This window comes from Brassica oleracea, chromosome C9, assembly GCF_000695525.1.
Source record: "Brassica oleracea var. oleracea cultivar TO1000 chromosome C9, BOL, whole genome shotgun sequence".
Classification (NCBI taxonomy): domain Eukaryota; kingdom Viridiplantae; phylum Streptophyta; class Magnoliopsida; order Brassicales; family Brassicaceae; genus Brassica; species Brassica oleracea.
Window position 1 is genome coordinate 367,206 of NC_027756.1, and position 12,959 is coordinate 380,164.

General features: G+C 35.6%; 4 protein-coding genes and 1 long non-coding RNA gene across 5 annotated transcripts; 4 read left to right on the top strand and 1 right to left on the bottom strand.

The window, feature by feature from the left end:
- The first annotated feature begins 47 nt into the window (after positions 1-47).
- On the top strand, positions 48-1,064 carry LOC106318739. Its single transcript, XM_013756853.1, has one exon. The coding sequence runs from the start codon at positions 64-66 to the stop codon at positions 829-831; it is 768 nt and encodes a 255-aa protein (XP_013612307.1). The 5' UTR covers positions 48-63; the 3' UTR covers positions 832-1,064.
- A 261-nt stretch (positions 1,065-1,325) lies between these two features.
- On the top strand, positions 1,326-3,283 carry LOC106314044 (putative phosphatidylinositol 4-phosphate 5-kinase 11). The gene is made up of 9 exons (XM_013751993.1): positions 1,326-1,459; positions 1,545-1,707; positions 1,788-1,898; positions 1,987-2,174; positions 2,261-2,355; positions 2,461-2,508; positions 2,609-2,704; positions 2,810-2,918; positions 3,001-3,283. Exons 1-9 carry the CDS (start codon positions 1,341-1,343, stop codon positions 3,281-3,283), a joined length of 1,212 nt encoding a protein of 403 aa, XP_013607447.1. The 5' UTR covers positions 1,326-1,340.
- An 894-nt stretch (positions 3,284-4,177) lies between these two features.
- LOC106318740 lies at positions 4,178-5,608 on the top strand. Its single transcript, XR_001265367.1, has 6 exons — positions 4,178-4,375; positions 4,466-4,572; positions 4,654-4,725; positions 4,930-5,006; positions 5,101-5,220; positions 5,325-5,608. It is a non-coding gene; the product is annotated as an uncharacterized LOC106318740 (long non-coding RNA).
- Positions 5,609-8,262: 2,654 nt separating this feature from the next.
- LOC106313518 (protein CURVATURE THYLAKOID 1A, chloroplastic-like) lies at positions 8,263-9,558 on the bottom strand. Its single transcript, XM_013751339.1, has 5 exons — positions 9,347-9,558; positions 8,878-8,984; positions 8,690-8,797; positions 8,539-8,610; positions 8,263-8,446 (listed from the first exon to the last, which is right to left on the bottom strand). The coding sequence occupies exons 1-5, from the start codon at positions 9,495-9,497 to the stop codon at positions 8,381-8,383; spliced, it is 504 nt and encodes a 167-aa protein (XP_013606793.1). The 5' UTR covers positions 9,498-9,558; the 3' UTR covers positions 8,263-8,380.
- A 1,316-nt stretch (positions 9,559-10,874) lies between these two features.
- On the top strand, positions 10,875-12,155 carry LOC106316798. The gene has a single exon (XM_013754669.1). It carries the CDS (start codon positions 11,187-11,189, stop codon positions 12,090-12,092), a length of 906 nt encoding a protein of 301 aa, XP_013610123.1. The 5' UTR covers positions 10,875-11,186; the 3' UTR covers positions 12,093-12,155.
- Positions 12,156-12,959: the final 804 nt, after the last annotated feature.

The window sequence follows — 12,959 nt, forward strand, 5'->3', positions numbered from 1 at the left end:
CTAAATCATTCACTCTCTTCCTCTCTCTTCGATTTGCGTTTAACTCTGCGGCGGTGAGAGGAGATGGCGGAGGAATCGCACGTTCTTGAGATCAATCTCATCTCGGCGCAAGGACTTAAAGAACCGACGGGGAAGCTCCGGAGACTGCAGACGTACGCATCCGTATGGGTTGATTCCTCCGACAAGCTCCGCACTCGAATCGATCGGATCGGCGCCGAGAATCCGATTTGGAACGACAAGTTCGTTTTCCAGGTTTCATCGGAGTTCCTCTCCAGCGAAACTTCCGGCGTCTCGATCGAGATCTACGCCGTTGGTTACTTACGCGATCATCTCATCGGAACCGTGCGTTTCCTCGTGAGCAACTTCCTCCCAACCGCCGCGGAGAAGGTTCCGTCTCTCGTCGCGCTTCAGATCCGCCGTCCTTCCGGTAAGTTCCGCGGTGTTCTCAACATCGCCGCCATGGTGATCGACGCTTCCGAGCTACCCGCTGGTTTCTTCAAGTCCGTTCGAGAGAAGGAGGCGGAGAGTCGCCGGAGCCGAAGGATGAAGAAGTCGAGATCCGCGGTCGTTTTGTCGGAGAACGGTTTAGCTGACGACGGCGGAAGCTCGAAGGAGAACTCGTTAAGCGGATCGGTGAATTTCTCCGACGACGGTACGGACTCGACGGCGTCTTCTCCGATGCCGTCTCCGCTCAGAGACTGGAACGCGGTTCGGAATATGGCGGGAAAGAATCACGTGAGGTGGTCATCGGACGGCGGAGGAATGATGTGCTGTTTCTTGATGAAATCGTCTGGTATCTTACCGCCAAAACAAGAGAGGATGGACGGCTGAGATTTTGTTATCTGATGATGATTCCAACGGTTCAGATATCATCTTGGTTTCGAAGATCATCAACCATACATTTTTCGTTTAGGCAGTTACCGACGGTTATGAGTATTAACTAACTCTTTTAGTTGGCGCAGTTTTCTTTTAGTTAGTTCATTTGGTTTTTGTTTTTATTTTCTGAACAGTTTCAAATTCATTTCAGTATGAAGACGAAGATCATTTTTTTGTGGTGTCATATTAATTTTCCGCATGTTAATAAACGATATAGTATATGGTCTTAAAGTGAAAAAAAAACGCGGGAGTTGGTTTTGGGAGTTGAGGAGATAGTTAGTTGGCTTAACGGCCTAATGAGTTAAAAACCATCGATTCACTCTACCAGAAAAAAACTAAATATCATCTTTTAATTACAAAATCTTCGACAGATTGTTCATCATTTGATACCAATTCACTCTCCCTCTCTCTCTCAGAACATTTCTAGGGAATTTATGGCAAGGTTTACGAGGCAGATATCAGCCATGGAGGTTAGAGCCACACAGAAAAACCGAGTTCGATACTCTTCAAAGCACATTAAACACTTACCATCTTGCACCATTACTGAGTTTGATTTGAAAGATTATTCTCCGTTGGGTTTCAGGTATAACGTTTTTGCTAATGTTTCTTGTCATTTCTTTTCCTTTTGTAATGATAAATTTTGATTTTCAGTTTTGTCCTTCTTGTAGACTTATACAAGAACTTGAAGATATTGATCATGATAATTACATGCATTCCATTTGCAATGATGAAACTCTAAACAAGCTTTCTTCTGGGAAAATAGGCAATGTGTTTCTTGTATCCAATGATGACCGTTTCCTCATCAAGATTCTTCGAAAATCCGAGATTAAGGTATTCAACATAAACATTTATCTTTTTGTTTAACATAACTTGTTGATCAAGTCTTTTATAATAAAACATGTGATTTCTAGGTGATACTAGAGACGCTTCCGGGCTACTACAGACATATTCATAATCACAGATCATCACTATTCTCAAGGATCTATGGTGCTCATGTTGTCAAGCCTGTTGGAGGTGTTAAGGTGAATAGATTGGACCTATGAATATCTATGATTCTTACTTTCTTATAAGCAAAGTTATAATGTTTTTTTTTTTGTTGTTGTAATGCAGACATATTTTGCTGTGATGTCAAACATGCTGCATTCTAAGGTTTTTATGAACAAGCTCTATGATCTAAAAGGTTCTCCGAAAGGTCGAACCAACAAGAAAATTGAACTGAGAAACAACACTGTGTTCAAGGATATAGATTTTGATTTCTGTTTCTACGTTGATCCATTGGCTAGACAACGCATCATCAAGTATATATTTCTCTCTATCATCTTGATTCTAGTAACCAATATATGATTCAAATGCTTAAACAAAATGGTTCATGTCATTATTACAGGCAAACAAAGCTAGACTGTGATCTTTTGGAAGAACAAGGTATAATGGATTACAGCTTATTGATTGGTTTACAAGTAAAAGAGTCATCATCTCAAGGTGTGATATATATACATGTTTCCTATCTTTCTCTATATTTATTAGTGCAAGTATTTCATTCTGATGTAGATCATGTATCTGATCATAACAAATCACTCTTGACAGGTTCAGTTGATGGAGTAAACCCGGTTTACGGTAGCTTCACACCTCCATGTAAATAAAAACTTCACCATAACAGACTTAACAGTTTTATATCTCTATTTTATGTTACTTGGCAAAGACTACAACATATCTCTATCCATTATATTTTCAGGCTCATTGAAAAGTGATAGCACAAACTCGTTGAAGACAGCTCTAAATTCTCCAGATAGCTCGTTTACAACATTCTACTCATGCCCTCCCAGTAGAGGTAACAATGCATTATGGAGAAAAAAAACACATTGTCAATTGTTTTTTTTTTGGTCTAAACAATGTACTTAAGAACAAAACAATATTGTATTTGATCTTTTAACAGAATCAGTGGAAAGTGAAAACTCAATGACAAGCAATAGCACAAGTTCAGAAACTAATCTGATAAACAGACAAAGCAAATTAGCAACACTCAGTGACCTCTTTGTCAACAGGTAAAAGAGACTGACAAACATTAATGTTAATGTAACTTAATGTAAAGTAAATAATCTTTTTTTTTTTAATATTCTGAAGCAGCTGCTCGAGTACTAACTTTGGGATGAAGATTCCGGCGAGAGCACGGCGAGAGAAGAGAGCGGCGGGAGAAGAGGAGGAATGGTACGATGTGGTTTTGTATTTAGGGATCGTAGACACATTTCAAGACTACGGTATGAAGAAACGCATTGAACATTGTTACAAAACCATCCAACATAACTCAAACTCGATATCGACCGTCCATCCTAAGATCTACTCTTCTCGATTCCAAGAATTCGTCTCCAACATCTTCTTACCTCGTGACGACGGTGATTTATCTCTGTAAAATATACTATTTGTTATAGCAAATGACGGTTTAACTTCCAACTTCCAAGTCAGATCATGATTAGTGTGTTAAATGGCCCTCATCTTACGACCCAAGTCAGGTGTCTGTTGTCCAAAACCTTGTAATCTTTACTATGTTTCTTTAACAGATACTCCATAAACTATAAAAAATATTACGTAGATAATTTTACAGCTGTTTAAAAATGCCTATAAACATTTTCTCCGATAATCTTTACCATGTTTCTCTAACAAATAAAAAATTCAAATTACTATTGTATGAATCTATTCGGTCCCTTCTTTAGTAGGTTACCATCAGTTCAACTGCATTTAAAACACCACGAGTAACTTACTTCAGACGCACACAACCCAACAAATCGTTTAGTCTCCCAACAACGTAAAATGTTCAAAGGATTCCCAAAACAATACACTTGCATCAGACCTTAGTGCATTCCAAGAAAAGACCCAGAGAAAACTACTTGTCGATAACCAAACATTAATACATGTTCCAGACTTGAGCATGACTACACAGAACACACCTAAATGCTTTGATTTACTTTAATACCAAAAATCAAATATAATAAGTCCTTAGTTTTTTTATAAAAAGAAATATTAGAACGATAAATTATTTTAATCTTATTCATGTTTGATAAATGAAAAAATAATAATAAAAATATCAGAGGCTACTAAATTATGTGCGACTCCTATAACATTGAATACACAAAAAGTAAAAAAAAAAAAAGAAGTAAATACGGGATCTTAAATGCAACAACAAAAATTCTAACGGTATAGTACAATAGATCCGTTGCGTTATTTTTGTAGATAAACATCAGTTCCGTCATTTTTGTAAAAAAAGAAAAGTAAAACAAGTGAATTTCACATCTCTTTTTCTCATCTCTCATCTCTCATCTCTCATTTCTCTCTCATTTCTGTCAGATTCAAAGTGTAGTTTCATACTCTGTTTGGATGCAAAGGCTCCTCATCTGTCATTTGCCTTGGAAGGTGTCAATAAACATGTACAACCTAATGAAGGAGTAACCCGCCAGGGCAGTGTGCAGTCAGAAGAGCTACGTTGTGTCACTGCTGTTATTCTACAGTATATATGTTTTTAGCATATCAACCACACCTATATATATCTCCTTTATACTTGTCTCCGTTCTAACAAGTGTTTTGTTTTACATGACAGTGGCGATCGAACTCCAAAACATAAGGTGAAACTAAAAAGTTACAGAGGAGAAACTATTAAACATGATGTTGAAGTACAATGGTGGAAAGGAAGAGCTGAGATCTGAGGTGAGAGTCTCGAGCTTTTATGTCATTCACTTTTATCTGCATTGATTAATGAATGTATTGTCGTGATCTCCCTTTTTGCAGACAAAACTAAAAAGTGCCTTCCAGTTATTGAGATCTATTAGATGCCACAACAATGTTAGTTACCCGTACAAGGTAGAACTCCGAACTCAACTCTTTGTGTCTTGAGAATCTTGTGCTAGATACTACCGAAGATAGTTAAGCATACGTGTTGGAAACTTTTTTTATTTAAGTGGTTTGCATAAATAAATTTTATGTATTTATTTATCTTGCTGGTGATCAATTTGCAATGTCATCATCATGTGCTTACTTATTATGTCTTTATCTTTTCTTCTCAAGGTTTTGTTTGGTTCAGCAAGGACACTTCCATGTTGGATGGTCTTGATACTGCCAGCGTTGAAATGGAAGCGGCCAAGGTTTGTCCCACGAGTCTTTTTTTGAAGTGTGTGTATCAATCAATAAAGATTGAAAGGTTGAATTTCATTTTCACTACTTGGACTATATATGCAGGCTAGATTTGAGATTGTAACGTGTGGCAAAAAGATGATCAATGAGCATGGGCTCCTCTCACTTGGATGACTGATGGAGCTGGAGTTCCTCCCAATGCTCATCAACTCCTCCGTGAATTTGGTACTCACATCTACTCTTTAGTTTACTACTAACGTGAAGGTGTATTTATAGATATTTACACCTGTTTCTGAATATGATGTAATAATGTCTGTTAACATCACCAGGTACGACTGTTGCATAATTCCCATCTAGCTCTAAAAGGATTAGATGAAACTCTTCAGAGTTGCAAAGGTTCAACCGACTCTACTTTCTCTTCTTCTTTTTTTGGAACTCAAAACTACAAACTGTACTTTCTCGTTTCCCTTTTTCACTTAGAAAAGTTTGTTATGACTAAGATATATGTGTTATGTAATTGCAGTTAGATAGGTTTTGGTGGTGATGATCGAATTTGGAAAATAGGTTTAGGTGGCTTTGTACTTGGATTATTAAAATAGCTAGGAATGGTAATCTTGGTGGTAATGATCGAATTTAGAAGACATGTTTAGTTTAAAATATATATAATATATATATGGAAACAGCTAGGGAGTTGTTTTTCTTTAAAATATATAATTTAAGAACATTTTTTATATCAACATTTAGAATCCTAAACTTTTATATGTAACAAATCCAAAATCTGGATTTATTTTATTAATTGGGCTTTATAACATCTAAGGCCAAGTTAGAAGCCTAGTTTTTATCTATTAATAAACTTAAATTTAATCAATATCTTGAATTAAAAAATTGTGGAAAATATATATACAGATTTCATGGATTAGGGTATTATTGATTAAGGATTTTTTTTTTAGGGTATATAGGATAAGGTGTATAAAGGATTATATGGGTGATTGGGATTAATTGTATTTTGGATTAAGGGTAATTGAGATTAGAAGTATTTGGGATTAGGGATATTGTGTGGATTAAGGATGATTGAAGGGTATATGAGGATAGAGGCGTTTGGGATTAGGATTATATTGGATTAGGGGTAATTGAGATTAGTGACATTTGAAATTAGGGGTATTTGGGATTATGGTTATTTGAGATTCTGAACATTTTGGGATTATAGACATTTAAGATTAGGAGTATTTGAGATTAGGGGCATTCTAGATTAGGGACATTCTAGATTATAGGCATTTTAGGTTATGGGCATTCTAGATTATGGACATTTGAGATTAGGGGTATTTGAGATTATGTGCATTTGAGATAAGGGGTATTTGAGATTAGGGGTATTTGAAAATATGGACATTCTAGATTAGAGGCATTTGAGATTAGGGGCATTTGAGATTAGGGGCATTCTAGATTAGGGGCATTTGAGATTAGGGGCATTCTAGATTAGGGGTATTTGAGATTAGGGGCATTTGAGATTAGGAGCATTCTAGATTAGGGGTATTTGAGATTAGGGGCATTTGAGATTAGGGACATTTGAGATTAGGGGCATTCTAGATTAGAGATATTTGAGATTAGGGGCATTTGAGATTAGGGGCATTCTAGATTAGGGGTATTTGAGATTAGGGGCATTTGAGATTAGGGGCATTCTAGATTAGGGGTATTTGAGATTAGGGGCATTTGAGATTAGGGGCATTCTAGATTAGGGGTATTTGAGATTAGGGGCATTTGAGATTAGGGGCATTCTAGATTAGGGGCATTCTAGATTATAGGCATTTTAGGTTATGGGCATTCTAGATTATGGGCATTTGAGATTAGGGGTATTTGAGATTAGGGGCATTTGAGATTAGAGGTATTTGAGATTAGGGGCATTCTAGATTATGGGCACTTAAGATTAGGGACATTCTAGATTAGGAGCATTCTAGATTAGGGGCATTTAAGATTAGGAGCATTCTAGAATATGGGTATTTGAGATTAGAGGCACATAAGATTAGGGTCATTTTAGATTATGGACATTGAGATTAAGGGTATTTGAGATTAGGGACATTCTAGATTATGAAAGCACTTAAGATTATGAGTATTCTACATCATGAGCATTTAAGATTAGGGATATTTGAGATTATAGACATTCTAGATTAGAGGCACTTAAGATTAGGGGCATTCTAGATTATGGACATTTGAGATTAGGGGTTAGTCCTAATCTAGAATACCCCTAATCAAAATGCCCATAATCTCAAATGCCATTAATCTCAAATGCTCGTAATTTTTATGGTGAAAAATAGAAACTAAAGTTAAAAATACTTGATACATACTTGGTATACTAATAACCAACCAATCGCACCAAAATTAAATAAAATTGGCAGTAAAAATACTAAACTTTCGGAGAACATGCGTCTACAAATAGATTGTACATCGATTTTTATCTCTCTCTGTACATAAATCTTATATAAATGAAACTATCAAAGAAAGATTTTATATATGGACCAAGGAAAAAAAAAAAAAAAAACACAACCATCTCTCTGTTTATCTTTACACGAAGTAGCTCAGTGATGTCTTCTTCCTTGACACACTCGCCGCATATCTACGACACCAAACATATCCCCCATTAAATCCTCAAAACTTGGACCAAAGTGCAAAACTAATGTGTTCATGTTCCAGTCTTTCAAACCTGTTCATGTGCAGTCTTGAAATCATTCATGTTGAAGGGTCTAATGTCATTGTGGCATTGGTTCGTTTTCAGCTTGAGCCACACACTTCTCTCCTGCGAGTCAAGAGCTGAGGTGAGAGAGAGGCTCGAGCTTTTCTGTATCCAACTTTTATCGTTCCTTGATTAATGAATATATTTTGTCAATTTTTGTGCAGACAAGACTAAAAAAGTGCAGTCCTGTTACAAAAGACTTATTAGATGCCACAAGAATGTTGGTTCTCTCCCCCGTACAAGGTAGAACTCTGAACTCAACTCTTTGTGTCTAGAGAATCTTGTGCTAGATCTCGGTTTACCACACCTTCCTTTGGTTCTGTCTCCATGAAGACCTTGAACATGCTGAGAAGCTTCAGCCAAGTTAAAGCACTTCTTTGAAGAGGTTTTGCGTCTCTTGATATTCTCTTTTCCATTATTTGAAATAATCCTTGGAAAGAATTACATAGTAGATAACTTTTTGAGATACGGTGTGGTGTTTCATGCATGTTTCTTTAACATCTTCGCCACTCCTGAAACTAAATAGGTTTCAATGCCCCATGGATCTAAAAGATAATAGTTTCACACTGAAGAAGATATAGAATGTATTATAATAATCACATTACAGAGAAACTCCAGAAAGAAAGAAAGAAAGCTTGTTTATTATTTTTATGAATCAATCTATTCGGTCCCTGCAATCTTCTTCTTCAAGGAATCAATATCCTCAGCCAACTCCTTTCTGCTTGACTGAAAGAACAAGAAACATAGACATTTTCATTCAATGTCAGATCAAATGATGCTTCAATAGATTATGAATAGGTTAGTCACAGTTTTGTTACCTTGAAGAGAAGGTATCTGTAGACAAACCATCCTGTGTACCCGAGACCAACAAGCTCCATAAATTTCGGAAGCTACACACTCATAACAAACAAACATCATTCAACTCAAATCCATTACACTTTCTATATTATCCATAAATGCTTTACTTACCAGAGGAACAGAGTTGATGGCACCAACAAGAATGGAAGATAACCAAACAGCAACAATGGCTCCTCCTCCGTAGATAACCACAGTTGTCTTGTTCTCAAGACCATCCCACTTGCACACCATAACCGAACATAAAAAAACAGAACACAAAAGCCAATTAACTATGTTTCAAGCAAATGGCTCCTTCTTACCTTTTCCTTCAAGTCATTAAACAGTTCGTTGGTGTCAATGGACGTTGAGGTCTCCTCTGATGAAGAAGCTCTCGTCTTCATCAATTCAACCTTCTGCAAACCATTCCCTGCCGTTGAACCGGATAATCTCAATCTTTCGGTTTAGATTCACGGAAATTAAACTATTTCCGGTTTTGGAGTATCATCTTACACTATCTATACCAGATTATAAACCGGATTGAATTAAACTATTAACCACTCAATTGCGGTTTTGGAGTAGCTTACACTATCCATACTAGATTATAAACCGGTTAAACCGAATTGAATTGTAGATTTTAACAACTAAACCGAACCGCCGAACCGCTGAATCTCAATCTCCGGTCGGAATATTCTAAATTCAGACAAGTTCTTATAATACAGAAGATTTGTCGGGAATTTTCAGATTGCGTTAAACCGGGAAAGAGAGATTGAGGAAAAATGAACCGGTCACCTGAAACTAGCTTCAGAGGAACAGTGAAAGATGATCGACCAAAAGAGCGAGGAGGCAGCGGAGGAAGGTAAGGGACGGTGGAGCATTGGGTGGAGGAGACACGTGGAATCATTACTGCCACAGAGGACGAAGCTGCTACTGTCATCGCCATCGAACTATTTCTTCTTCTTCTTCTTCTTCTTCTCTACTCGATTTTTTTTTTGTCTGCTGCGCTTTTTACTAGACTAGATTTCTTCTAAAGACACGTGGACGTTCCTCGTGGTCTTATTGGTTGATGCTCTTATCTTTAGATATCCGACTCAGTGGTGTTTATAGAATGCTCGCATTCTGTGGGGTTTATGGCTTGTTTTAGGCCCATTTAGAGTATGGACCCATTATAAAGCCCATTGTATAATTGCTCCTCTTTTGTCGTTTCCTTTTCTAGTAGGTGAGGAAACATGGACCATCATGCAAACCTTTGAATTTTGTGTCTTATGATAGTTATAGTTATGACATGGAAGGTTAATAATACTAAGATGATCAAAACAGAGGAATTCGAACAAGGAACTTTAAAATATTCACTTTATAAATGAAAATTTAGAAAACTGTCTTAAAACCAGTGTTAAAAAAGCAGTATGCGCTAAACCAGTATGGAATCAAAATCATAAATTGTTATTTACCCATCTAAGTATTTATAAAATATATAATGTATGAAATAAATAGTTAAATTCATAAAATTTTATAATATAATATATCAATTACCATAATTTATAAATAATAAATTGATAACATAATACTATGATTTTTAATACGGTTCTTAAAAAAAAAATACGGTTTACTAAGTAATAATTTCAGTATATTTAAAAAAAATGGATGTATGCAGACAGCCTAAAATATACTATATTTTAAAATGATTTCTAAAATAAGTGAAATATATATAGCGTTTTTAGAACATTCTCTACAACAAAAACAGATTATATATACTTAACAAACCCCACTAAAATCAAATGATGGTACAGCTCTACTACCCTTATACTTCGCTGGCGCTTTCAACTGCTTAACCAATACCCCTTTTCTCTTGATATTTAAGAGAATAGTTGAAGTTTAAACTTTAATTTAATCTAGTTTGGTAGGTTTTAAATGTAACTAATATTCTTAAGACATGTGTTCATATCTAGGATGAGTTCGTTCGTTTTTTTTCTTCTTGTGACATTGTACTTTGTAGTGTTTTCAGGTATGAGAATGTATTCTCCATCTTTCAATGTGTTTCTACGTGCAGTTTGAAACAAATTGGTTGACGTAAGTATTTAAGTTAAAAACCAAAGAAATTGCATGACCATTACGTCATCCGCACATATATGTTACAAAACATATATAGCCGACACCTCCTTTTATCATCTCCATTATAATTTTCAATAGAAGGAAATTCTCCAAAACTCAATTTTATTGGGTCAATAACGTTTTCTTTTTTAATACAATAATTAAAATAAATGCAAGGAAAAACATCCACCATTAATACAGCTCAACCCCAGCTTTCTCTCCCCTTTTTTCTTCAAGTTTGAATATATTACTATAGTCTTTTTCTAATTTGCTTTTTAAAAAATAAGCCATACACATTCATCAAATCCATATTCATGCAGCTGTTACATTATATTATATCCTTACTCCCTTTTTGAGTGTGTGTGTGTGTATATGTGTTTAATTATATTCCCTCATCTCCATCTCAATCTCAATCATGTTTCCACTTTGATTCTGATCTATCTGGATATCACAATTCTACATTCATGACTTCATAACCTTAATGAAGATCACCAAAGGTCATTTGGGTCTCCATCGTCGTTCTTGATTTTTTTCTCTGGCAATGGGATCCACAAATCTTGGTCCCATCACCATTGTATTCTTCTTCTACGTCATCTCTATGGTTCATTGCATCAACAACATTCAAGAACTGGACGATCAGATCCGTTCATACGCAGCTCGTGCCAATAAAGGAAGACACACAGGCTCCTTGTACGAGCTTTCACTTCCCGCGAATCTCTCCGACGTCGAAGCATCGGTCGTTACGGTCCGTAACAGTGTGTTCTGGAGGAAAGGAGCGAATTTTAGTGGAGTCTACGTTCCTCCCATGGTCAAAACGACGCCGTACGCTAAGAGGATAGCTTTTGTCTACGAGACTTTTGGTGATTACTCTTCGTCGGTTTACTTCCGGTTGGCTGATGATAATTACTCTTTTATTTCACCGGTTATTGGATTCACAGCATATGACGCGACAAACACGAATAATCTCAAAAGATTGAATCTCTCGATCGATGAAGACAATCCAATATTGATCAAATTTGATTCTTATTACGTTTCACATAATCAAAGAAGAGGAATCAAATGCATAGCCTTGGGAGATAATAATGAGTCGTTGAAGTTCAGTAATACGACACGGAATTACAGTTGTGCCACTACGAATTCTCGTGGGCATTACGCGCTTGTGGCTCCGAACCAAAAACACAATCCGACATCCAAACAAGAGCTGGCTCGGAGGAAGTGGTGGTGGATTGCTTTGACCATCATAGGAATCTCGGTTTTGCTTGCTGCGGTGATAGGTGTTGTGGTGAAGTTAGTGAGGAAAAAGAGGTTCAAAGAGATGGAAAGAGAGTCTGAGAAGAGCGAGACGGTCGGAAATATTTGGATTGGTCAGAGTAGAATGCCCGCGGCAACTATGGTGAGAACTCAGCCGTGTTTGGAATATCATGAAGATTTTCCTTCTTCAAATTAATTAATATACCTTGAGTTTTGTAGTTTATTCTCGAAAATTTACCTTGGCTTGGCTGCTCTGTACAGTGAGTTACATTCTAAGTTTCCATTTTAGTTAACTTTCCAAGTTTGATATAAATTTCTTGGCCTGTTCGTTCTTAATCAGTCTCCGTTCTGAATTGTTATGCATGACTCTTGAGTCATAATAATAACACGTTGAAAATATAAATATTTTAGAATTCAAAATCTAAGTGTTCACCGTATGGGATGATAGTGTTTATCATATAAGTATTAACTAGAGCCCGCGCGAATGTTTATTTTTATTTTTTATAATTTTTTTTGTATTAGTTATAATATATATTTTAAAATTTATCCGTTCAAATAATTGTTAATATGACATTTCGAAACACAATAATTTTATTGTTTATATTGAGTAATTTTATTTTATCCTGTAAACCATCAATTGTATGACCAATATTTTTAGAATATGACCTGTATATCCGAACAAATGTATTTTTTTTATGGATCAAATTTTTATGATAATATATAAAAATGTTTTTGTATATACTATTTATGGATTAAAATTTTATGATAATGTATAGTAAAATTGTTGTATATACTATATATTATGTATTTTTCGAATTAGTAAAATAGTTACCGTATAATGTATGTATTTAATTATGAAATTTATATATGGAATTAATCATTTCCAAACACACATATATAAGATAATAGTAAAAGACAAAGAATACAAAAACATAAGTTTATTAATTATTGTTGCCAGAAATTTTTAGTTAGAATTTAATTTTGGAAATACATTAATTAAAGAAGAAAAGACAAAGAATCATAAAAGGTAAGTTAATTAATAGCTTCAGTGGCATGCCACTGT